Below are 27,304 nucleotides of genomic sequence, written 5' to 3'. Positions count from 1 at the left end.
TGACCTATCTCATTTCTAAAATATCAAATATCATGTTCCTCCATTTTACCAAGAGTATCATCAAAGAAATACTGAGAAACTGTCAGGTGCCTTGTGATAAATACATGTTTTCCAAATTTTCCTTTAAATCTTTAATTGTATCATTAGTAACAAATACTACCTGATGTTTTCTGCAAAAACCAGGCTCAGTCTATTCAATCCTGAGCACATGTCCTGTCAAATTCCACATGTGAATAAAAACCACTGTCGTCTATTGTCTATCAGACACACGTGACGTTCCATTAACTGTGGGCCGTTTCACCTTGGAAGTGAGGAATAACCTGACTGTTCTTCTGAGAGCAGCCCCACTGTACTGCCATGACCATTCCATCCCACAAACTGCTGAAGTGCTGTGCAGGGAGCCGCGGTTTTACAGCAGTGTTAACAGCAGTTACCACTTCACTGAAGGTGACTCATGTGTAAGCTAAACTCGCTCGTTTACTCTCTGCAATTCATGATGGTGGAGAGGAAGATGAGTACTAAGGCCTGGTGCTGAGGCGCCAGCAGCTTCACCACACTGAATGGGCGCATGTGCCACATATCAAAAGGGGGCTGTCATCTTGGTGTTGTTATGTGTTCCCTGTGGGTCACAGAGACACAACTAGCCTCAGACATACAAAGGGAGGAAAGTGGGAGTACACAGTGATCTGGGCCAATCACATGAGCACTGACCTAGCATTTTTCTATTCGGTTCCAGATGTTCAATCTTGCCCTTTTACAGAAATTCTGAGGAGGAAGCACTGATAATATCAAAGGAATAGGAATGGGAACTAACTCTCAGGGACTTCTCCAAGTACTGATGAGGCCTCAGCCTGCAATTGGTGACATCAGGGGCAGAATTTAATTAGCTAGTGACTGAAGGGCTCCATGGTTCTCCTGCCTACACCTTATTCAGCTAGAGGGGCAGTAAGGGGCCATCTGCGATCTTAGCCTTGCTGCATATTGTTCTTTAAGTCTACGGAGCTGGTTATATCTGTTCAATTGCACACATTTGCAAGATGCCTGTCTTTACTGCCCAGAACAGTCCCCTAGCCCCCTTTTAATTCACATCTGGCGGTGAAGGTATCGTTAATATTTCTGGATTGATATGACACCACAATGTCCAGGTATTAGCCTGAGTCAGCTTGCAGGCCTGAAGAGACTCAGTTATGGAACCCATCTGTTCTTGAAGCAGGAGGTAGTTGCACAGTCATTTAACAATTCACGTTGGATTGGTTGCTCTAAGATTATCTCCTACCCCTGAGCTACAGAATTAGTTATGTTTGCCAAGCTTCGTGGTCATCCTGATCTAAAAGCTCTTTGATAGGCAATGTGGGGTAGCCCTGAAAAGGACTTGTACTCCTTACATGTAACAAACCTGCTGGTGTCATGAAATCACAAAGTTCAGGCCACATTGTCCAGACCCAGAGGCAGTTCCATCCAGGCAACTGTGATTTACCACTGTTTCCAGACACCATGACTGAACTCTTAATTCCAGGGCTTCTGGATTCCCTACCACTAGGCGCAAGCTTGCTTTTGAGCCTGTGTCTCTCCTTGATGCCAGTCTCCAGGTTGTAGGACTCCTCTGTGGCACTGTACATGGCTGCTATGTGGGAGGCTGTGCTAATGGAGGCCACAGGTCCCTGCATGGCCGGCTGTCACCAGATAAAAACTCCCACTGGACTCTGAACGTGATAACTGGCAGGGTGATTTGGAGCTGGCAAACTCTCCTTGGAGTGGCCAGTCAAACTGGTGATGTACAAGCAGATCAACAGAAGACTTTCAGACAGCAAGGGACACACCCAGAATGACTCCCACCCAACTCAGATTCATTTTCCATTCTACCCATCCTGGCCTTCTTTTCCAGATTGTCAGTCTTTTGTTCTATGACACTTGGGTTTCCTTGCCAACCATGGAAGGTGCAATAGTTTTATACTCTATTACTTGAGATATAATACCATATCTCAAGCTTTTGAGACACCCTTCCTCTCATAATGAGTCTTATCATTATCCTGCAGTTCTGGACTAGGCACAATAGATCTGAAGAGACCTTCTGAGATAAAGAGATGGACCTCAACTCAGGATTCCCATGAGGGCTGACAGTCTCACAGGAACAGTCCTGAGATGAGACATGGTGAACATCTGGCTACCAGATCTCTTTGTCCAAGGATGAAGTGGAGAATGCTTCTCACAGTTACACAAACATTAAGTTGGGGAGGTCTATGAAAGTCACTATTACCTCCTTGAGCGGGGGTTGCAGATCATATTTTGAGAACTGCACTTTATACTTTATATCTGATTTGGTTAAATACTTTAGACCCAGCAACTGGTATACAGAAATGATTTGATACACATCTGTTTTAAAGTCCCATCGTAGCAAGTCCCCTGGAGAGAGCTGTCCGTAACTCTCCTAACACACCACATGGGCTTGTCCTTCTCTAACACCTGGAATGTAACAGCTTTATTTAGGGACTTCTACCCCCAGTGCCCAGAACAGGTCTTGTCGGTCCTGTCGTTGAAGAAACCCATAGCATTGCCAAACAGGCTGCGGGAAGGGTTCCCTTGCATCTGCATTCTCAACTAGCCACTATTCCGTGTCTGTGCTCCTCTTCACAGTCACCAAAAACAAAACTAGTGCTGCTTTCTTCCTCATCACCTATTCTTTGGGGGGGGGGATTTCAAAGCTTATGAACAGGAACATATAATGAACAATTAACAGTATATTCTTTCTCTCAATGCATGAACTATTAACACTGAGATATGTGTCATGCTTTTCTCCATTTATACACATGTGCACGCACACACACACAATTTATGTTATAGCTACCACATTTTATCTCTGCAACTCAGCATCTACCACATTAACACAAGAATATTCTTTAAAAAATTTACATTCATTTATTTATGGTGTGGGTATGAATCTGTGTTGAGGGTGGAGGTCAGAGGACAACTCGAAGGAGTTGGCGTTCTTCCAACAGGTGGGTCCTGTAGATGTAACTTGAATCATATCATGAGACTTAGTGGCAAGCATCTTTACCTCCTGAGCTGTCTTAGCAGGCCCAGACAGTCCTATTTGACTACATTATACTTAACACATCCAGGAAATGTCACAGTGTTATCTCATATATCTCTCCAAAATGTCCTTTGAGTCTATTCTTCCCCATCCAGAATGCTGTCAACAATTATGGTTCACATTCATCTTTTTTGATTCCTCTAAATTAGAAAGGTCCCCCTGTGTTTATTCTGTCTTTCAATAGCATGAGCAGACGATTTTGCAGTCTGGACATATCTGATTGTTCCTTCCTGTTCAGACCCAGGTTAGACCCAACGGCATGGATACACCAGAGAAGACACTGCATCAGTGAGGAGACACATGCGTCACTTCAACCATTGTGACGGCTACTCTGCTCAACTTGACTGCATCTAGAATTAACTAAAACCCAAGTGGCTGGGGACACCTGTCAGGTTTTTTTTTCTGAATTAAATCATCTGAACTGTGAAGACCCACTTGTTGGCATCTGGGCCACATCTTTTTGTGGCAGTCTATATAAAGGCCATGGAAGAAGGAAGCTCTTACTCTTTGCCTGCTTGTCCTCACTCTCGCTGGCAAATCTATTCTTTCACTGGTACTAGAGCCTGCTTCCTCAGGACCCTGGCATATACTGAAAATCAGTGGAGACATCCATTCTTGTAGAGTGAACAACTACTGGATTCTTGGACTTTGTTGGTAGACAGCCATTGTTGGATTACCTGGACCACAGTCTGCAAGTCACTCTAATAAATCCAAATCAAGTCTTGTTTGATACTGAGCACAGTCTCTAAGTTCCCAAGGTGTGTGTGGAGAATGTTTCTTTAGAGAACATAAGCTCATTGAACTAGAACTGAGACTGCCATTGGACTCTGGCAGACACCAGAAAAGAGTATACTTCAAATCCACATCACTGGTGAAGTTTCAAACAATTTGAAAATTCTGTCATTTTCCTAACTAACAGGAGACAAAACATCTTTTCTGGATGTCCTCAGACATTAGACAAACTAAAACGAAAAACGTTTATGCAAACTTGAAACTACTCTGTTATATTAGAATGGACAGCAATGATATAAAGATAACTGTGAACAGAAGACAGCAAGCTCCAAAAACATTTCAAGACTGACCCCATAACCACGGGCTTTGTTTAGGACAATGATTGGAAGACACAGAAACCAAATAAGGGCCGGTGAGAGGGCTCTTCAGGGACAGGCACTTGCTGCCAGGCCTGAAAAACCTGAGTTTGATCCTCAGGACCCAGAAAATAGAAGATGAGAACTGACTCCTGAAGGCTGACCTGTAATATCCACATATTTACCCCACATATACACAAATAAATAAATAAATAAATGTAATAAAAATTTAAAAAAGAAAGTACAAATCAAAAGATTTCTGACTGGCAGGATGAAATACCAGAATTTTTCATAGGTAAACCTGTAGCAGGAATCTTAAAAGTTGTTATTAATAAAATCAAACCCGAGGCAAGTTATTGGGGTCCATGCTGGTAGATCAGAGAGACAGAGCAAGCCACAGCTATCTCACCTTGCCAGTTGCTCAGCTGGTCCTGTTTCCTCAGACTAGAAGCTTCTGTGTCCTCATCCCAATGGCTCTCAGCTGAACTGCTGCTAGAAGCTTAACCAGCCACATGCTTAACCAGCCCAAAATGCCTAACCAGCCAAAAGCTTCTAGTTTCTCGTCCTCACGCCTTATATATCTTCCTGCTTTCTACCACCACTCCTGGGATTAAAGGCTGGCTTTCTGGGATTAAAGGCGTGTCACCATGCTTGGCTATTTCCAATGTGGCCTTGAACTCACAGAGATCCAGAGGGATTTCTATCTCTGGGATGCTAGGATTAAAGGTGTGAGTGCCACCATTTTCTAGCCTTTGTATCTAGTGGCTGTCTGTTCTCTGACCCAGATATTTTTATTAGAGTACACAATATTTTGGTGAACACAATACCACCACATCTCCTCTCTTTTTGTCTAAAATTAAAAAAAGCTTATAACTAATACAAGAAAAAACTATCTTCAATAAGTATATGCAATATACAGTCAAGATTACATTAACAATGTCTAGTCCATTAACATTTGACAGATCCAGACAAAAAACTCCATTATATATATTAACAATGTCCAGTCCAGTAACATCTGATAAACTCAGACCAAAAAATTTTCATTACTTATCTTATTTAAAACAAGTAGTTCCTTTTTAAAAGTAGATTCCATAATCTCCCTTTTTATCTTATCATATCCATATTTTCTCTTTTTTCTTTTCATAATAGATTCAGTAGTCTACCTTTTGTTATTTTTATATCTTCCCCTTTTTCTTCAGTGTAGATTCAATGATCTACCTATTTATCCTATTATTTCTTTATCTTTTTCTCAGAGTAGATTCGATGATCTATCTCATATCTATATTCTCTTTTTATCTTTTTTCTCAGAGTAGATTCGATGATCTATCTCATATCTATATTCTTTTTTTTCTTTTCATAATAGATTCAGTAGTCTACCTTTTGTTATTTTTATATCTTCCCCTTTTTCTTCAGTGTAGATTCAATGATCTACCTATTTATCCTATTATTTCTTTATCTTTTTTCTCAGAGTAGATTCGATGATCTATCTCATATCTATATTCTCTTTTTATCTTTTTTCTCTTTTTAGGGGTGAAGATATCTTTAGGGAATCTTGAAAAGAAAATTTTTGGGTTAATTGTCAAGTCCTGTATCATTTGTCCAGTCTCTGCATAAAAGGAAAGTTCAGGGCTTGTTTCAAGTCCTTGTTTGAGTAGTCTGTCAGGCTGGATCTTCTCAACTAGTCCTCTCGAAATTGTTCTGATCAGTTTGTAGTCCAAAGTCGATTTTTCCATGGTGTTAATCGGCTTAATGGCTTTATCATAGTCCATGTGGAATCATCGTTGTAGGATCCTGTCATCTTTTTGAAGATTTCAAAGTCACTGTTAGGCATGGTCATGGTTTCCTGCAGACTTTTTTTTTTTTTTTTTTTTTTTTTTGCCGCCTCTGTGGTTTGGAGCAATCATAGTCTGATAAATGTCTGTCTCTCGGAACCATGAACATTCTCCCTAGAACAGAAAATCTTCACAACAATTTCTCCCCACCATTTGTCTTGGCAAGCTTTTCCAAACTGACCTTTGCCGATGCTTTCTTGTAACACGATGGTCCTGGCAATTCTTCTCTGAACCAGCAGCAGTAAACCCTTCGTCCCAGGTAGCAGCATCACCGCAGTCATCAACACGATGAGAAGGAGCTGGCAACGTGGAGCAGTAGCCACTGCTTCCATGGTCCCACCACTGTTTGTGGCTCAGTCCAGGCCAAAGCTTCTCCCAAGCCTCCTAGGCCGGCCTCAAACTCGGGATCCTCCTGCCTCTGCCTCCTTCAGCAAATCCTGCCGGCGTGCACCACCACCACCACCGGCTGAGTGTAACTTGGGCCTGAGCTGGGGCTCACAAGGCCACAGGCAAACAGCTTTTTCATGAATTCGTAACACAAACGTTGGGCGCCAGTCGGTAGAGCATGAGACTCTTAATCTCAGGGTCGTGGGTTCGTGCCCCACGTTGGGCGCCAGATGTAGCAGGAATCTTAAAAGTTGTTATTAATAAAATCAAACCCGAGGCAAGTTATTGGGGTCCATGCTGGTAGATCAGAGAGACAGAGCAAGCCACAGCTATCTCACCTTGCCAGTTGCTCAGCTGGTCCTGTTTCCTCAGACTAGAAGCTTCTGTGTCCTCATCCCAATGGCTCTCAGCTGAACTGCTGCTAGAAGCTTAACCAGCCACATGCTTAACCAGCCCAAAATGCCTAACCAGCCAAAAGCTTCTAGTTTCTCGTCCTCACGCCTTATATATCTTCCTGCTTTCTACCACCACTCCCTGGGATTAAAGGCTGGCTTTCTGGGATTAAAGGCGTGTCACCATGCTTGGCTATTTCCAATGTGGCCTTGAACTCACAGAGATCCAGAGGGATTTCTATCTCTGGGATGCTAGGATTAAAGGTGTGAGTGCCACCATTTTCTAGCCTTTGTATCTAGTGGCTGTCTGTTCTCTGACCCCAGATATTTTTATTAGAGTACACAATATTTTGGTGAACACAATACCACCACATAAACCCGCAGCTTCTGATGACTAGCTTACCTAGGCAGATGGAAAGGTGTGCAGCTGATAGCAGCACTCTTATTTTGACAGCTTACCTAGGCAGATGGAAAGGTGTGCAGCTGATAGGAGCACTCTTATTTTGATGACAGCTAACCTAGGCAGATGGAAAGGTGTGCAGCTGATAGCAGCACTCTTATTTTGGCTGTGAGATTATACTCTGCTGCTTTACTGGTCTCTGAGTTAGAAAACAGTGAGGCAGGCTTTTTCTTTTGTGTCACCAACCAGCTCCCGAATCATGACACAGAGACTTGTTATTAGTTATGAATGCTTGGCCTTAGCTTAGGTTCACTTCTTGCTAGCTCTTATAACTTAACCTGTTTCTCTTACTATGTAGCTGAGGATGAGCTTGAACTTCTAGACTTCCCGCACCCACTTTCTGAGGGCTGAGATAGCTGGTTCTGGGAATCAAACCCAGGACTCCATGCATACTGGGCAAATACTCTGCTCTCAGTCAAATTATTTACTTATTACAGTTAATAAAGACCATGGTAGTGTTTTCCCTATTCATTTCTTTGGCTTTAAGTCCTTATAATATAAACTCAATGTGAAATTATTTGAAGCCTGAATACTTAGCTTTTAATAACTGAGTTCAAATCACTCATATTACATTCTGTAGTTGTAGTCTTATTCTTATCCATGGCAGTTCATGGAAACTCACTGCTGGAAACTCCTGCTTCTATCTCTGGGCCTTTGTGTTTGATGAGTACACCATTGAGGAAGGTGGTAGTTGGGTACTGAAACGAGAATAACTTACACAGAAAAACAATTCTACTTGCGGTATGAAGATTCCTACTGTACACTAACACATGGTAAGGATCAGAGGCTATGGTTGTCTGTCTCTCCTAGGATGGAGGGCGTGGCATTGGAGAGACAACTCCGAAGTTAAGAGCGAGCCCACATGACGGCTCACAGCAGTTGCAGAGGATCTGATGCCCTCTTCTGCCTCTGAGAGCACTGGGCATGCATAGAGCACACAGACAGACATGCAGACAAACATCCACACACATAAAAATAGATAACTAAAATACATATGTATTAAAAACAATAGTGGACACATGAAACATTTCACTATGGAAACCAGACTCAGAAAGACAAATGTTACACTCTCCTGCCCCCCAAACATGAAAGTGGGGTTGCTAACTAGGGGTGGGAAGAAACAGGAAGGTTAAGGAAAGAAAGACGAATGGAGTCCAATGATACTCATGTGTGATAATGTTAACAGAACTCAAACTTCAGTGTGGTTTTAATTCATCTCTTTAGGGTTTTGTTGTTTTGTTTTGTTTTTCTGAGACAAAAATTTCACTCAGGCTGACCTGAAACTCACTATGTAACCCTGGCTACCCTTGAACTCCTACCAATTATCTGTCCCCAGCTTCCTAAAAGCTGGCATTACAGGCATGCTCCACCATCACTGGTTTAAACCAAGGTCTTTTACTATCTGAAACCATCATTTCTGAGAAGCTACAATCTATCGTCCGTGTCATAGTCAATATTTTAATGCAACATAATTCTGTCATGTCCCTGAAAGCAATAAAATATTTACATTTATTTCAATTTTGCAATAAATTAATGCATTCATCCAACAACTTCTATGAAAAATGAACAAATTCATTACTCACCTTCCAAGCATGGTAAGTACCAGAGGGATCTGTCTGATACAATCTTGGAATACCATCATCATCAAAGCCTACAATTAAGGCTGAAATACCAAATGGTCTTCGTCCATTGCTCTGTGTATATTTCTAAAAAGTAAAATTTATTTAACACTGTCTTAGTTACTATTCTATTACTGTGAAGAGACATCACGACCAAGACAACTTTTATAAAGAAAAGCATTTAGTTGGGGGCTCGCTTACAGTTTCAGAGGCTTAGTCCATTGTCATCATGGCAGGGAGCATGGCAGCGTGCAGGCAGACATGGTGCTGGAGAAGGAGCTGAGAGCTACATCCTGATCCACAAGCTGGGGGCTGGGGGGACGGGAGAGAGAGACTGGGCCTGGCACGGGCTTCTAAAACCTCAAAGCCCAGCCTCTGCGATACACCTACTCCAACAAGGCCACACCTCCTAATGGTTATGATCCTTCAGACAGTGTCCCCCCGGTGCTGTGCACTTGTATCTAGGAGCCTCGGAGGCCATTACTCAAACCACACGGAACACTTGACACTGATGAGATACAATTCTAGCAAATAAAGCAAAAAAATTATCTACTCTTCTGATTCTTTTTTAAGAAATATTTTCAGTATTTTTAATTCTGTACATGTGTGTGTTCATGTGGGAATATACATGTGAGGGACCCTCAGAGGCCAGGGTGCACAGCACTCCCTGGAGCTGCAGTTACAGGTAGTTATGAGCTGCTAGGAACCAAACCCCAGTCCTCTAGAAGAGCAGTAAGTGCTCTTAACCACTGAGTCATCTCTCCAGTCCCTACTTTTCTGATTTTGTTGTATACATTTTTAGTGTTTCTTGACTATTGTTAATTCATGATGACATTTTAAAGCAATGAATGTATACAATCTGTAAAGTGTAATCACAAATTTGTTTATAAATCCTATTATTCTTAGAAGATCTTTACTGAACTTTTATTGTTTCCCATTTTTAAATGAAAAATTTAGGTTAATGTACAAACTAATGTGCCTCATTGGGTCATTCTCATCCCTTTCCTCACAGTGCTCCCACTTCCCTACCCCCCTCCTTTTCCTGGGTGCCTCCCTTCCCTCTGCTACTTTCATGGTAAATTCCTTTTATTCTTTGCCCCACCCAGCCAGTAGGGTTTTAAAATGTGTTCTGTCTGCTCTGTGTACATTTGAATGCTTAGTCATCAGAGAATGGCACTACTGGGGAACAATTAGGAGATGTGGCCTCACTGGAATAGGTGTGGCCTTGTGGAGAAAGTCTGACACTGGAGGAGAGGCTTTGAGGTTTCCGAAGTCCATGCCAGCCCCAGTTCTCTTCCTTGCTTCCTGCAGATCAGGGTGTCGATTCTCAGCTACTTCTCCAGCATCATGTCTGCCTGTGTACTGTGAGGCTCTCCACCATGATGACAATGGACTAAGTCTCTAAAACTGTAAGCTAGCCCCAATTAAACGCTTTCTTTAATAAGAGCTGCCGTGGTCCTGGTGTCTCTGCACCACATAACTAAGTACAGTCTCTGTGACCCAGCAGAGGCCTGGCCATTTGTTTTGCTGTCAGGGAAGCTGAGTTAATGAGCTGTGCTTTGGAAGCGCAGCCTTGTTTGCCTTGAGGGACACTGCAGTTGCTGTCAGGGACTACTCCTCCTTGATAATATTGCATCAAGTGTGCTCTGTTCACTGTGCACTGTGTTATTTCCTTCAGTCCCAAAGAAAAGGGATCTTTTGTTTCACACACATTTCCCCCACAGATAATGTAACATTGAAACCAATTATATTTCTTATTACTTTCATAACAGGAAACTTCCTAAATTTGTGCTCCGAAGAGGTCATTCTCACTGAGACTTGTCCTATGAAGAGGCAGCCCTGACAGAAAGCTAAGGACTGAATACACAGGTAACTTTATTTAACTCTGTGGCTGGATATAGCTCTGTATAATTCTGTGGTTGAAACAGCTTTTTAGTGACTTTCTTTCAGTCTTATCTACATATAGGATCTATTTTCTCATTTTCAAGTTTATTATATTTCATGTTTTGCAAGCAAAGTTTGATTTTGAATGCAAACAACTGAGCTATGAACATAAATATCTTTTTTTAAAAACAGGTTACATTTCATTCCTCTGTACTGTCTAATGTTTCTAGTCTGCACTGAGGTATAAAGTAGATGCATTTATAAATTATCTTAACATACTTGCTCAATCTTTTCATTTTAGTGAAAAGGTCATATAAACAAGGGTGAACGTGTGAGGTGAGCATGTGCTATCCGTGGCCCAGAGGCCCAATCCTCCCCAGTGAGAATCTCACTGTCACAGATGTAAACTGTTTCCACAGTCTGTTCAAAGTCTTGATTTCTCCACGAGAGATCTTAAGAACCACACTTAAGAAATTGTGTGTATGCTGCTCTGTGTCTTGCTTTTTAACAACTGGGAAAACTGAAACAAAATTCAAAAGTAGCAATACAAAAATTCTGGGATATCTTAAGTAACAAAGCTTTTAAAAACAGAGTGATTTAAGCGGGGCGGTGGTGGCGCACGCCTTTAATCCCAGCACTCGGGAGGCAGAGCTAGGTGGATCTCTGTGAGTTCGAGGCCAGCCTGGACTACCAAGTGAGTTCCAGGAAAGGTGCAAAGCTACACAGAGAAACCCTGTCTCGAAAAACCAAAAAAAAACCAAAAAAAAAAAAAAAAAACAAAAAAAAAAACACCAGAGTGATTTGATATATATCATTCATCTCAAAACTTTAGTATTTGGATTTACAAAGAGTCTATGAAAAAAATCTCCATGCAGAACCAGGGTACCTGCTCTGCCAGAGCAGCCAGAGGCGAAGGCCAGAGAGCAGGTGCAGCTACCACGCATGCTCGTGTGAGGAGATACAAAGGAATAGTAAAGGCAGTAAGATAGAGAAGAGCTGGGATTCAGCTTTAAAGTTACAGCTCTTTCGGAATACTCGTAAGAACTGTTTCTTAACAGAAAATATGATATGCGTGCACACAAAATGTCCTAACTACAGAGAAGAACCAAATCCTGTCTTTTGTAGGATAATGAATGGAGCTGGGAACAGTCATATTAAGTGACTTATGCTAGTCTCAAAGACAAAATGATACATTTTCTTTTATTTTTGGCTCATGTTTTATATAAACACATAGAGTCATGTATGTACATGACATGAAAGTGGGAGAGAAAGTGCGTAGAGGAACGAACGGGATTACAGGGTGGGGGGCAGGGGATAGGACAGACATGGAGGAATTTACTCAATATACCATATATATCTCCATGAGTATCTTTAAATTCAGAAACAGGGTGGAAAGGGGAATGTAGGCCTGGTGAGATGCCAAGCCTGACCTGAGTTTTGTCACCAGGACCCACCTGCAGGTTGGCTTCCATATGTGCACTGTGACACAGCCCCCGGCCCCAGAATAAGTCAGTGTAATAAAAAAAATATGTTTTAAAAAGAAGATAAAGTGACACAATCTGTACAGTGAGCATTCTGTTCAGGTTAAGTGGAAAAACAATGTTTCTGTTTAAGGACAGTTTGCACAAGTAGAAATGAAGAGTGGACCAAGATGTGGGAAATTCAATCTCACTAACTATAAAACACAAAGCAGCTGTTACGTTACACAGCACTCACTAACAAAAGAAAAAGATGAAAAACTCCATTGATGAATCCTTCAGGACAGCTGGTTGCACAATGAAAACTGGTTCAATCTTTCTAGAAAGCAGTTTGGCACATAGAGTAAGAGCCTTACACTCAACTATAATGTCCAATCTAGGAACCCCCTACTAAAACTGAGCAGTACAATTTTAAAAAGAAAAACAAGCCATAATCAAAACAGAATAATGTTAGGGTAGCAGGAAGACGAAGAAAGAAATGGGGTGATGCCCATTTTCAAATGCCCATCAGAGATGGTCACAGTTTCTAACATTAGAGAGGCAAGAGAATGTCCAGGAAGGAGGCTGTGCTACCACACACAGAGACAGTCTGCAAACAGCAAGTGAAAACTCAGCCCTGCATGCACACTTACGCTTGGCTGTCAGTGGTATGGCGATGTGTGGATCAGAAGAGAGCACATCTAAACCTGATCGGGGGTTTGCAGGTGAGATAATGTATATTTCTTTGGAAAACTTTAAGGAATGATATTTTTGTTGTGTTTCTACAAGTATAAAAATTTCCTTTGAAAATTTGACACTCTCTTAAAAAATGTATAACTCCAAGAATTGAAACTGATTTTGATTTCTGGTGATTAATGCAACCCACTTTACCCAAATAAGTGAATGAAGTAATTCTGAGACTGAATAAGGAATTTAACACAGGAGACTAAATGCTTGGAGCTATTGCAGTATTTCTATGACAGGGCCAATGACAGTGGAAAATAGAAATTGTGTTAAGAGTATCTGCTTACCTGCTTTAAAGTTGCTATGAAGCGAGTTATATACTCCACAGTGACTGGATCCTCCACCGTAAGCTTATGGCTCTGGCACTCGACCCGTGCTCTGTTTATCACTACCCTAGCATCAGCTGTCAGACCTGGAAAACAGTCCAAACTCAAAAGTCTATACATGTCTCAACATGCATTTTCCTTGTCAAAAGGTTTTAGTTGCCAATTCTTTCTTATGGCATCCCATCTCTTCAACACCATCTTCAAAAAGAACTAGAAACTGCATATGCCTTTGCTGTGATGGATTTCCTTTAAAGACTTGGTTTCACACATCCCTGCTTCATTTATAAAGGAAATAGTAAATGGCTTAGTTTCAACACTATTAGTAAGCTGCATTTTTTTTTCCTTATGAGAGCAAGGACAGTACTCTGTCCTGAAGTACATCCACTTTGAATTCAAATTACACTTGATAAAACTGGGACATATCACTTCTCAATTTTTTGTCAAAATGAAAACTTTGAAAATCAAGGATATTAAACTGAGCTTCTGAAATAGCCAAAAACTTCATCCAAACAATTCTCAGCCTGTCTATAAGCAGACAGTATGTGTTCTAGTCGGAGACTGACTGCAGCACGTAACTGACAGATTGATTGTTTGGACAAATTAAGGACAACACTGGTATTTGACTGTTCTACAGCCATTTTGCTTCTTTCACCACTTTTTTAAAAAAAGATTTATTTTATTTTGAAGTGTGTGTGTGTGTGTGTGTGCGCGCGCGCACGCGCGCACACACACATGCATGCGCCAGTGTGAATGCAGTGACCAAAAGAGGAAGAAAAGTACAGTGGATCCTCTGAGATGGACCTAAAAGCAGCCGTGAGCTGTCTTGGACGGTTGCTGGGAACAAACTCAAGTCTCTGTAAAAGTACTGCATACTCTTAATTGCTGAGCCACCTCTCCAGACCTTTTTCATTACTCCTTTAGTACTAACTAGACTGTACCCCAAATTCACACAAACATGTTGGAAACAGGCACTTCTCACATAGCCGTTGTTCTTTTTCCATCACAAGCATTTACCTTCCCCATCATGTCAAACCCTGTTGCTTCATACACTTGGATCCTCACCCCTTGAAACAGGAGGGCAGGCAGAGAATGGAGCTGTCTGATATGCCCTGGTTTAAATCACCCTGACACAGGTCAGGTGTGAACTGATTAAAGGGAGAGAGAGTAATTCTCTGTACACTAGTAATCTAAGAGAAAGGACTAGCTAGCAATGGCCTAATCTTGCCCTGGATTATCGTTTTATGAAACTGAAATAGTTCAGATAAGCTACATGAGATGCGCCCTCCTTGCCGTGTGAATATGGTCCACAGCTAGAGAAAGGTTAACTTTAAAATGCTTAGAGTGGGCTGGGGAGGCCGCTCCACAGGTGAATGCTTGCTGCACAGACATAGCAAAATCAACTTTGACTTGGTGCTGGCAGGCTACACGTGACAAGGTCATGCCAAGTCCCTGCTAGATTTAACACTTGTGAAAACAGTGTTCTTGTTCCATGTCACCAGGACACTGTGACTTGCCTGGTGATTGTGGTTTCAGTTCCCTGAGCTCCAGCAGCTGGGCTGGAAGGCAAGCTGTTTTCTACTTCCCTGAGCATTTTGTTGCTCTTTGCACTCTAGCATCTCTTTATGATTCCTGGTGTCCTTCTTTTCTCTTTCCTGAAAGATGTTTGCAACTCCAACTATTCTTACTCACAGGGCTGCATGGAGAGTTTCTTTTTCTTTTTCTTTTTCTTTCTTTCTTTTTGATATAGGGTTTCTCTGTGTAGCCCTGGCTGTCCAGGAACTGGCTCTGTAGATCAGGCTGGCCTCAAACTCAGAGATCTGCCTGCCTCTGCCTCCTGAGCACTGGGATTAAAGGCATGTGCCTCCACACCCGGCTGAGAGACATGTTTGCTAATCTGCCATCTCATTCCAGATACCATTTCAACTCAATATGTCTAGCAATTTTTTTATAGATCCTATAGGGTTTTCTACATATGAGATTATCCTTCCTGTGATCAAAGATGATTTTCATTTCTTTCTGAACAGTTGGGCTGTTTTATTTCTTACTCTTGACTAATTACTCAGATAGAACATGCATTACTATATTGAATGGCAATGATAAAGGAGGTGCCCTTGCCTGTTCCTGACTCTAGAGGTGAAGTTTCAGTTGTTCACCAATGAATATATCAACTGAGTATTTTACATTTGGTAGTTTGAAAGAAAATGGCCCCCAAAGAGTGGCACTATTAGGAGGTGTGACTTTGTTGGAGTGGGTGTGGCCTTGGAGGAAGTATGTTGCTGTGGAGGCGGGCTTTGAGGTCTCATATATGCTCAAGTTACTTCCCAGTGTCTCAGTTCATTTCCTGTTGCCTTTGGATTAAGATGCAGAAATCTTCACCACATCTGCCTGCATACCACCATACTCCCAGCCTCCATGCTCCCTGACATGAAGATAATGGATTAAACCTCTGAAACTGTAAGCTGCCACCTCAGTTAAAAGGTTTCCTTTATAAGAGTTGCTGTGGTCATGGTGTCTCTTCACAGCACTAGAAACCCTAAGATATCACATATAGCTTAATTGTGCTGAGGCATATTTCTAATTTGTGGTGTTTCTTTTTAACTAAGAAAGAGTACTGAATGATACCAAATGCATTTTTTCTGTATCAGTTGATGTAATCAAGTAGTTCTCCCTTCGACCTGCATTTCCTGGCAATGTAGAAACAGACTCATCATCTTCAGACATCTGTTGAGCTGTCTTCTGAATAACTAGGTAATTTGTGTGCTTCAAGGAATTTTGTTAGCACTTAATGGTACATATATTCTCTTAAAACCTTTGCATTCTGTGCAAGGAGAAGCAATGACCCATTTTCATTTCCCATTTTAATCGAGAAATAGTTTTATTTAGTTTCTTAATTTTGTTCACCTTTTCAAAAATCACTTTTTGTTTTAATTTTCTATTATCTTCTGTTCTGTTTATTTCAGGTGTAACAGTGGCTTTGGGTTTACTCTGTTCTGCATTTGCAGTATACAGGAGCTGTTCATAAAAAGATTCAGTGTTTACTTCATTTTCCTCTTAGCACTGTTTTTAAATACATCCCATAAGTTTTGATGCTGTTGATGCTCATTATTACTTCCCTCAAGATGTTTACCAATTTCACTTATGGTGGTTATTTACTTATTTGTTTGTTTTCTCCATGGCAGTTTAGCACTACATTGTTTAATTGATATATATTGTGCATTTTAATTTTGCCTTCAGCTATTGATGTCTGATTTCATTCCAATTTAAGCAGAAAAGATATTAAATATGATTTCAATCCTTTAGATTTGTCAAGAATTGACTTGTGACCATTATGAGGCACAACAGGATAAAGGTTCTTTGCTCAATGAGTATTTTAAATGTCAATATAAAATCCCTGTTTAAAAAAAATTAGAAACTGAGCAAAAAAAAACGATGAGGCGATGAGACATGTTGTTGGGAATCAAGGATACCTTGGGTAATGTATGGAGAGAGAATGGGAGTCCTGAATGAATGTGTATTGCATGGCTGTGTCAAGGATCCACGCCTGAGACTCATGGAAATCGGCACAGCCTTCCTCCAAAGTCAGGCTCTGAGTGATGGCAAAGCCTTCCTCGGGTCCAAATATAAGTGTTGCCAGTACGGGCAGGTGGGAGTGTTTAGGAACAAGTGGCTAGTGTATGTGAGGACTAGCAATGCAGCTTCCTCCATGTTTGCAGCTGGAGACTGCTCTGCTATAGACCCCTCCTACTGAGAGCAGCTGACTCCTCCCCCTGTGCCACCATAACAACTGTGTTGAGGTTCCAGCTACAGTGGTTAGTGTGGCTCCCTCACAGCACACAGCACACCGACCCCAGCCTTTCTGTACATGTCTCTGTCCTTTCTTCATTCCCTTGGTCCCTTTAGTCAGATTAAGGTGCCAAGCCATGCAGAGTGCAGGAACATGTTTTATTCAGTGAAAAAAGGCATATATGCATGGAAAAATATATTCAGTATCATCAGCCCTGAGGAAATATAAGTTCAATCCACAGTCAGAAATCACTGCAGACTTAAAAGAATGGTCAAAAAATTGCAACAAAATCAAATGCTACTGTGTATGCAGAAAAACTGAATCATTCACATAGTGATGGTGGGAAGGTAAAACAATACAGCCACTTCTACAGTTTGGCAGTGTTTGGATGCTAAAGCTACACTACCACACAACCCAGCAACTCTACTGTTTCTATTCCAGAGAAATGAAACCCCACGTTCCCATGGACACCTACCCCAAATGTTCACATCTATCTATAAAAAGCAGAAATTAGGAGGGCCCAAAGATAAGTAGGCAACCTGTTGACAAAGTGGCTCATTCATACCATGCAGCACTACCCAACAATAAAAGCAAAAGCCGCTCCTGATACACCCGACAACTTGGGTGACTAAGAAGAATGATGCAGAATGAACAAGGACCGTCTGAAAAGGTCCATGTGCTATTTCATTTATATAAGATTCAAAATGACAGACCAGAGAAACAGATAGATTAGTGGCTGACAGGTTAGAAAAGGGGAAAGGACTAGCATGAGTTACCTTGTTAAAGGAGGAGCAGGGCCTTGAATGCAGTAGGAACAGCACGAATGAATCTACAGGTGGGGTAAGCACAACCAAACTCCTGAAAGCACCTGTTCTAGAGAAATGAAACCTCTGTTCCCACAAACACACGCACACAAATGTCCATACCTTATCTGTAATGTACAAAACCTGGAAATGACCCAAACACCCTGCAGTGGCCAAGCTGCTGGAGGTGGTGCATTCATACAATACACTACTGCTAGACACTGCATACACATGTAAATGAATACATGTAAAGCTGCTGAAATCTCAGCAGTTTCACACTGGTGTGTGCAAATACAGACTTGATGGTTTTAAGGATGGTATCACTGAGGCAAATTGGGGAAATATAAAAGACTTCTCTGTTTCTTAGCAATTTCTCATGACTGTTTGTTTGTTCCTTTGTTTGTTTTGAGACAGGGTTTCTTTGTGTAACCCTGGCTGTCCTGGAACGCACTCTGTAGACCAGGCTGGCCTCAAACTCAGAGATCCACCTGCCTCGGCCTCCTGAGTGCTGGGATTAAAGGTGTGCACCACCACCACCCGTCATGACTCTTTACCTATAAAACTTACAAAATATTATGGGACAGGAAATGGTTCAGCTGCAAAGCACCTGCATCACAAGCATAAAGATCTGAGTTAAGCTCCCTGCATTCACATGAAAGCTGGGCGCAAGTAGAAATCTCTGTAACCCTAGTGCTGGAGGAAGCAGACACAAGCTGATCCCAGAGCCCTGAATGGTCTGGAACTCACTATGTGGACCACCAGGCTGACCTTGAGCCTGCAGAGACCCACCTGCCTCTGCTTATTGAGTGCTGGGATCAAAGGCATGCAAAAAAGATATGATGAAAAAGCAATAAAGGGAGATTTCCAACATCGACCTCAAGCTTCCACATGCATGCAAACACATGTGCATGCACAAACACAGGCATATACCACACACACACACACACACACACACACACACACACACACACACACAGATACACACAGTGATACACAATGAGTATCTCAATGGTAGAGTGCTTGCCTGGCATAGGGCTTCTTAAAACTTTCCCCACTGATGACCCCTTTTTACCAGAGAAATTTTTACATGACCCAGATACATAGATATATAAAAAAGTACACAAACCAATCTTTACTGACAACAATTCTTTGCTAAACATATAATTTTATTATTAAAAGAAAGCAAATCTACATACTAATGAGAGATAGCTGTTTTGTTTATTTTCATACAAACAAGTCTTGGCTGAATAACTGTGGACCATAGAGCAGTGTTAGCCCCTTTCAAGAGTTGATCGATACCTTGATTTTCTAACTATCAATGCTGAGAAGGCAATTTCATATAAATACATAGAACAAAATGATAGATATATGTTTAAAGTAATTTCAGGTATAACTGGAAATTCTGTGCTGACTAGGCTAAGACAATACAGCGTTCTATTGCTGGGAAGACACATTGTGACCAAGGCAACTCTTATAAAAGAAAGCATTTAACTGGAGAGTTGCTTACAGTTTCAGAGGTTTAGTAAGTTATCATGGTGATGGGGAGCATGGCATCATGCAGGCAGGTGCTGAAGCAGTAGCTGAGAGCTATACCCTGATCCTCAGGGAGAAAGGTAGCAAGAGACTGGGCCTGGCATGGGCTTTTGTGCTGTGGGATGTCTTTCTCTATGCTGTGAATATGTGTTGCTTTGACTGGTTGATAAATAAAGCTGTTTGGCCTATGGCAAATCAGGTTATAGCCAGGCAGGAAATCCAGGAAAGAGACAGGAAGAGGAAGGCTCAGTCAGGAGTCACCAGCCAGACACAGAGGAAGCAAGATGAGAAGGCAGAACTGAGAAAAGGTATCAAGCCACGTGGCTAAACATAAATAAGAATTATGGGTTAATTTAAGTGTAAGAGCTGGTCAGTAATAAGCCTGAGCTAATGGTCAGCAGTTATAATTAATATAAGCCTCTGTGTGTTTACTTGGATCAAGCAGCTACAAGATGCAGGAGGGAGAGATTTGTCCAACCACAGGGCCAGGCAGGACCAGATAAAACTTCCCACTACACTTTTGAAACCTCAAAACCCACTGTCAGTGACATATTCCCTCCAACAAAGCCACACCTCATAATCCTCCTCAAGTAGTGCCACTCCACGACGACCAAGCATTCAAAAATATGAGCCTATAGGGGGTCCATTCTTATCCAAACCACATGAACTAAACCAAATTCATTGAATGACTTTTTTTTTTTTAAATGAAACTCAACATTTCAAACAACTTTTAAAACCAAACATTCTAACACATACAATTCAAAGGCACACTCATTTTGAGGAATGGTGGTAGAAAAATTCTTTCTTTTCCATAATGTATGCTACCACAAGTGTAAAAAGCCTTGCACATATATATGCACACTCAGGTGCTTCACTGTAATGGTGGTGGTGGCTGGTGACATGCACAGTGCAAATGATGTGTGTTCATGTGTCTTCACATCCAAGTCTGCAGAGCTGCCCCATGCAATATAGGCAAGCACTTCCAAAGGCAGCTCTCACCCATTATCTGTTTTATTCTCAGTGAATTTCTGTTTGTCATGTGCTTTTGGCTCTTTTGGGGGGCTTGTCACCCAGCTCCCAAATAAATCACACATGTAGTCTTATTCTTAATTATAAATGTCTAGCCTTAGCTTGGCTTGTTGCTAGCCAGCTTTACTTAACTTTAGATTATCCCATCTAGCTTTTGCTTCTGGGCTTGTACCTTTCTCAACTTTTGTACACCTTTCTTTCCTACTCCATTGCTGGTTGTGTAGCTGGGTTGCTGGCCCCTGATGTCCTCCTCTTTCTCTGGCTACTCCCTTCTTCCCTCCCAGATTTCTCCTTCTATTTATCCTCTCTGCCTACCAGCCCTGCCTATCCTTTCTCCTGCCTTGCTATTGGCTGTTCAGTTCTTTATTAGATGATCAGGTGTTTTAGACAGGCAAAGTAACACAGCTTCACAGAGTTAAACAAATGTAACACACCCACAGTTTAAGAAGGTGAGACTTAGCACGTAAGAGGCTAATCTGTAGCCCAGCATACACAAATGTATCTCTCCCTCTTTCCCTCCCTCTCTTTTTCCTAAACTGGGGCTGAAGAGATGGCTCGCCAATTAAGAGGTCATACTTCTCTTGCACAACACCAAATTCCGTTACCTACACCACGTCAGACAACTCACAACCCCAGCTGCAGGAAGCTGACAACCTCTTCTGGCCTCTGCAGGGGCCTGCGCTTACATGCAGAAACCCACATACATATACATGTAATACAAATAAAAATAAGTAAATGGAATCTTAAAATTCTATAAATTCTATGAATTTTAAGTTCTATAAGTTACAAGTAAGGAGAAATCTATCTTTACATTTGTGCTTTATTATCAAAGATCACTGTAAGTGTGGTGTTTGAAAGAAAAATGGCCCACATATGGAGTGTACTATTAGGAGGCGTGGCCTTGTTGGAGTAGGAGCGGCCTTGTTGGAGGAAGTGTGTCACTGTGGGGGTGGGCTTTGATGTCTCCTTTGCTCAAGTTTCACCCAGTGTGGCACAAGTTGCTTCTGCTTCCTGCAGATCAAGTTGTAGAACTCTCAGCTCCTTCTCCAGCACTACGTCTGAGTGCATACAGCCAATGTCTCACTATGATGATAATGGACTAAACCTCTGCAACTCTAAGTGAGCCCCTCAATTAAATGTTTCCCTGTTGCCATGGTGATGGTGCCTCTTCACAGCAATAGAAACCCTAACTAAGAAGTCCTAAGAAGTCCCAGTTGATAGAGCTGTGGCCTTTTAAATACCCGTGACACTGTATTTGGACAGCAACGGGGGACGACTGCATACATTGTGTAAACCCAGCAAACCCGGCAGAGGGACAGCTGTGTTACCCAGCACACTACATTATAATCCTGTCCACACCACTGGATGTCTGTGCGTACCTGCAAAAGCCATGCAGACATGGTCATCAAGGGCACATATTTTCCTCACAGTTCTTTCATCCTGAAGCTTGGCCACTGATTTTTTTTCCACCCCAAGCACAACTATATTAGTTCCTCGAATTCCAACCTGTAAAGCGATTTTTAAAAAGTAAATTTAAAATTAAAACTGAGCAATTATTCTAATACAACAATTAAAGGACAAACAATTAAAGGATTTCTCTTAAACACTTGATAAAATGAAAAAGGAGCCATCTAGGCAATGAGATGCACAGACACTGGCTGACTGGATGCCTAGTCCCCAGCCTCAAGGAAAGTTAAGACAAATAGGTAGAAATTACAAAGAAAATACAATCAGTGGTGAATCTATGTAAGAGTCTTAATCTCCCCCAAACATGTGAAAATGATACCTAAATATACAACTTCAGGGAGAATGACAGAAGATGCCGATAAGCCAAGCAAATCAGTATTAGCAGGACAATACTGATGAAGGCTTCTATTAATGGATAGAAGCCCAGGCCTGGGAGACAACCCTGAGTAAGACACTTGCTGAATGAGAGTGAAGACAGCATCCAGGTGAAAGGCCAGGCACGTCTGCAAGTGGCCATAGCCCCTGGTGGGCAGAGAAAGGCCGATCCCAGCAACAGCTGCCTTGCCAGCAGCCTAGCTGAAAGGGCAGGTGTCTGGTTCAGGGAGAGACCCTCTCTCAAGACAAGGTAGAAAGCAGTGGAATAAGGTGCCTGACAGTCTCCTCTGACCTCCACATACACAGGTACAGGCACACACACCTGCACACTCGTGTGCGTGCACTACACAGACAGCACAGACACAAGAGGCAAGAACTCTTTTAAAAATGTTCCCTACTTGTTAGTTTAAAATATGATTACATCAAGGTAAGGGACTGAGGGAGGAGTTCAGTGATTCAGCATTTGCGCAACAAGTAAAGGCCCTGGGTTCAAACCTCAACAACAACAAAAAAGTTCAGCAGATAAAATACCACAAAAGCTCTCCCATGTAGCTCAAATTTAGAGGCCCAAGAATTAGGGGCTTGCTGTACCCCAATACCTATATTGAAATGCAGAACCCATGTATTAGAACACAGGGCCTTTGGGAGCTGATAATATCCTAAAGGTGAAACATTAACAAACTGAATTAGTATTTGTAATCGTTAATATTGTTAACAGGCATTAAAATCACATAGGAGATATGTCTATAGGCATACCTGGGAAGGATTATGTAGATTAAATTAAATGAGATAGGAAGACCCCAACATAATTGTGGGTGGCACTATTCTTATGGGCTGGGTTCCTGGACTGAACAAAAAGAAGAAAATAAACTAAGCACAGGCATCCACTGCTCTCTGATTAGGTTTTTGTTTGTTTGTTTTTTATTTTTTTGTTTTTCAAAACAGGGTTTCTCTGTGTAACAGTCCTGGCTGTCCTAGAACTCGCTATGAAGAACAGGTTGGCCTTGAACTCACTGAGATTCACCTGCCTCTGCCTCCTGAGTGCTGGGATTAAAAGTATGCACCACCACTGCCCAGCTTTTTTTTTTTTTTTTAACATATTTTTATTTAGTTTATGTGAGGGGGCATGCTCATGCCAATGCCATGTATACACGTGGAGATCACAGGACAACTTTCGTGACTGAGTTCTCTCCTAGCACGCTGTAGCTCCTGGGGGTTGAACTCAGTGTATCAGGCTTGGCAGGAAGCACCTTTGCCTATAAAGTCACCCCACAGGCCTGTTCTCTGCCTCCTGAATGTGGATGCAGTGTGCTCAGCTGCTTCCAGCTCCTGCCAATGTGACTTCCCCACCATGACAGACTGTCCCCCAGACTGTGACCCAGAAGAAATCCTTCCTTTCTGAAGCTGCTTAAGTCAGGAACTTTGTCCCGAGAACAAAACAAGGAACAAGGGTGAGGCATTTGTGCTTCCATACAAATTTTAAGACTTTTTTTTTTCTTTTTATTTATTCTTCTCTCATACAATACATCTAGACTGCAGTTTCCCCTCCTTTTACTTCTCCCAATTCCCACCCATCAACCCACTTCCCCTCTCCCCTGGATCCACTGCTCCTCCATTTCCCTTCAGAAAAGAGCAGGCCTCCCAGGGATAGCAACTGAATACTACATAACAAGATTCAATAAGACTAGGCACAGCCGGGCGGTGGTGGCACACGCCTTTAATCCCAGCACTCGGGAGGCAGAGCCAGGCGGATCTCTGTGAGTTCGAGGCCAGCCTGGGCTACCAAGTGAGTCCCAGGAAAGGCACAAAGCTACACAGAGAAACCCTGTCTCAAAAAAACAAAAACAAAAACAAACAAACAAAAAAAGACTAGGCACAAAGCCTCATATCAAGGCTGGATGAGGCAACCTAGTAGGACAAAAAGGGTCCCAAGAGCAGACAAGAATCCGAGATACAGCCGGGCGGTGGTGGCGCACGCCTTTAATCCCAGCACTTGGGAGGCAGAGGCAGGCAGATCTCTGTGAGATCCAGGCCACCATGGTCTAAAAAGTGAGTTCCAGGACAGGGACCAAAACTACACAAGAGAAACCCTGTCACAAAAAAAACAAAACAAAACAAAACAAAAACAGTAATAATAATTTAAAAAAAAAAAAAAGAGTCAGAGATACCCCCAACTCCCACTGTTAGGAGTCCCACAAAAACCCAAAGTTAAACAATCACAATATGTGCACAGACCCATGCAGGCTCCATGACTGTCCCTTCAGTCTCTGTGAGCCCCTGTGAGCTCTGCTTAGTTGATTATGTGGGTCATGTTCTGGTGTCCTCAACACTCTGGTTCCTACAATCCTTCCTCCCCTCTTGCTTCATGTTCCTCGAGCTCCACCTAATGTTTGGTGTGGGTCTCTGAATATGCTCCCATAAAACTTTTTTTCCCTATTTCTGTGAAGAATGTTGGAATTTTGATAATGGCTAACCATTTCCACTATATTAATTCTCCCAATCCACACCTTAAGAGTTTTAAGTGTCTTTTTTGTTTCTTCTGCTTCAAAGATTTCACTGTAGAGGTCTTCTTCCTTGGTCTGTTCTAAAGGGTTTCGTTTATTATTTATTTGAGAAAGAGTTTCACTACACAGCCCTAGCTTATCTCAAACTCTATGCAGACCAGCCTAGTCTCAAACTCAAGAAACCTGCCTCTGCCTCTTCCTCTGAGTTCATATGACACACCCCTGCCCGCTTCTAAGGCAACTATGCATGGGATTGTTTCCCGGATTTTTTTTTTCGGGTTGTTTGTTATTGGTACACGGAAAGGCTGACTTTTATATGCTAATTTTCTACTCTGCCACTTGGCTGAATGTGTTCATCAGCTTAAGAATTTTCTCGTGGAAACTTTAGGGTCTCAAGTATAAAAATCGGGTCATCTGCAAATAAGGTTACTTTGACTTCTTTTCCTGTTTGTTTCCCTTATTTAATTCTTATCTTACCACCCTAGGTAAGACGTGGAGCACTATATTGCATAAAAGTAGAGAAAGTAGATGCATTTGTCTTGTTCCTGATTTGAGTTGTTCCTCATGTACTGTGATTCTGGCTCCAGGTTTCACACACACACACACACACACACACACACACACACACACACACACACACACACATGTTCAGATAGGTTCCTTCTATTCTAATCTCAAGGCTTTTATCACCAAGAGATACTGGATTTTGTTAAAAAGTCTTCTCTGCATCTACTGAAAATAAAACAATCATGTGATTTTTGTCCTTGAGTCCATTTATTTTTTTTCTATTTTGCTCACTTTTGTATTTGTTCTTTGAGAATTATAAAAAGTGCATTTTGTTCATATTCATCCCTCTGTTTCCAACTCATTCTAGATCCACCCTGCTTCCCTACCCACCCAACTTTCTGTCTTCCCCTTTCAACCCATTTTAGTCCAATTTGCTCATATACTCTTGGGTGTCTGGCCACCCTTCTGGAGTATGGTTGACCTATCAGGGGCCACATCCTTAAAGAAAACTGACTTTCCTTTCTCTAGAAGTTATCAACTCCAATCACCACACAGCTAAGAGTGGGGCTTTGTGCTCATCTTCCCCTCTCCATGCTGGGATTTTGTCTGCTTGAGCTTACATAGGTCTTGTTCAAGCTATCATAACCATTGTTGAGTTCATACGTACAACTGCCCTGTTATGTCCAGAAAACATTGTTTACTTGAAGTCATCAACCACCTCTGGCTCTTAGAATCTTTCCTCCCCCTCTTCCACAACCAATTCCTGATCTTTGTGAGGAGGGTTTGTGATACAGAAGTCACATTTAGGGCTGAATATTCCACAGTATCTACTTTTTTGCACCTTGGCTAGTTGTGGATATCTGTGTTAATCACCACGCACTAGCAAAAGAAGCTTTTCCTTTGGGGTTGAGAGATGCACTAATCTATGGGTACAACAATAAGCCACTAGAAGTTGTTTTAATAGTATGCCCATTTAACAAAACAATAGCAGTAGGTTCTCCCCTAGGACCTAGGACCTAACCAGCCACAGGTTCTTGGCCCAGATAACAGTGCCACGTATGGGCTTCATCGTGTGGAGCAGGCAGTAGAGGTGCCTCCCGTGCCATCTGTGCCACTCCTGCATCAGTGAGCATGTCTTACCAAGCTGGCCATTAGTCTAGCTCACACAGTTCACAATGAATGTGCCCAACCAAATCCATCTGATTTCAGAAGTTAAGCAGAGTCAGTCTTGGTTAGTACTTGGATGGGAGTCTATTTATTTCCTATCACATTTACTGCTTTGTTCATACTGAACCATCCCAGAATCTCCTGAATAAGTAAATGTGACCATGATGAACGAACTTTTTGATGTGTTTGTGGATTGAGTTTGCAGGTCTTTTATGAAGAAATTTTTTTATCTATCTTCATCAGAGAGATTGGTCTCTAATTTTCTTTTCTGTCATCTCAGAGTGATACTGGCTTTGTAAGTAGAGTTTGGAAGCATTCCTTTCTTTTCTAATTTATGAAATAGCTTGAGAAACAGTGATGTTAGGTTGTCTTTAATGGTCTAGAATTCAGCAGTGAATCCATCTAGGCCTGAACTTTTTCAGTTAAGAGAACTTTTTATTACTGTTTCAATCTTGTCATATTATAGATCTTGTTATATTGTCTATATCATCATGGTTTAATTTTGTTAAGTTATATACAACTACTTTTCTAATCTAATCCGATATTATATCTTTAACAGTCCTAGTGATTTTCTGAATTTCACTGGCATGTCTTTTTATCTCCAGTTTTATTAATTTGGATATTTGAATACAAGTATTTAATATACACTGAACATACTCTCCATACCTCACCCCCTTCTGTGAATCGAATGAGGAGTGCTCCCTAAAGGCTTGGCTATTTGAACACAGGTCTCCAGTTGGTAGCCTGTTTGGAGAGGTTTAGAAGGCACAGCCTTGGTAGGGGAAGTGTGTCCCTGGGAGGGGCTCTGAGAGTTTATAACTTGGCCTCACTTCTCATTCATCTGTTCTGCTTCAT

General features: G+C 41.8%; 1 protein-coding gene across 1 annotated transcript in view; it reads right to left on the bottom strand.

Annotated features, from left to right (window-relative positions):
* The window catches only part of Psma8 (proteasome 20S subunit alpha 8), a 51,168-nt gene that overhangs the window by 8,692 nt on the left and 15,172 nt on the right, over nucleotides 1-27,304 (bottom strand). The window contains 3 exon segments of the mRNA XM_037196967.1: nucleotides 8,834-8,956; nucleotides 13,242-13,366; nucleotides 21,809-21,935. Coding sequence (XP_037052862.1) covers nucleotides 8,834-8,956; nucleotides 13,242-13,366; nucleotides 21,809-21,935 — 375 coding nt within the window.

This window comes from Peromyscus leucopus, chromosome 19 (assembly GCF_004664715.2).
Source record: "Peromyscus leucopus breed LL Stock chromosome 19, UCI_PerLeu_2.1, whole genome shotgun sequence".
In the NCBI taxonomy this organism is placed as follows: domain Eukaryota; kingdom Metazoa; phylum Chordata; class Mammalia; order Rodentia; family Cricetidae; genus Peromyscus; species Peromyscus leucopus.
This window is presented reverse-complemented; position numbering and strand designations above follow the sequence as displayed.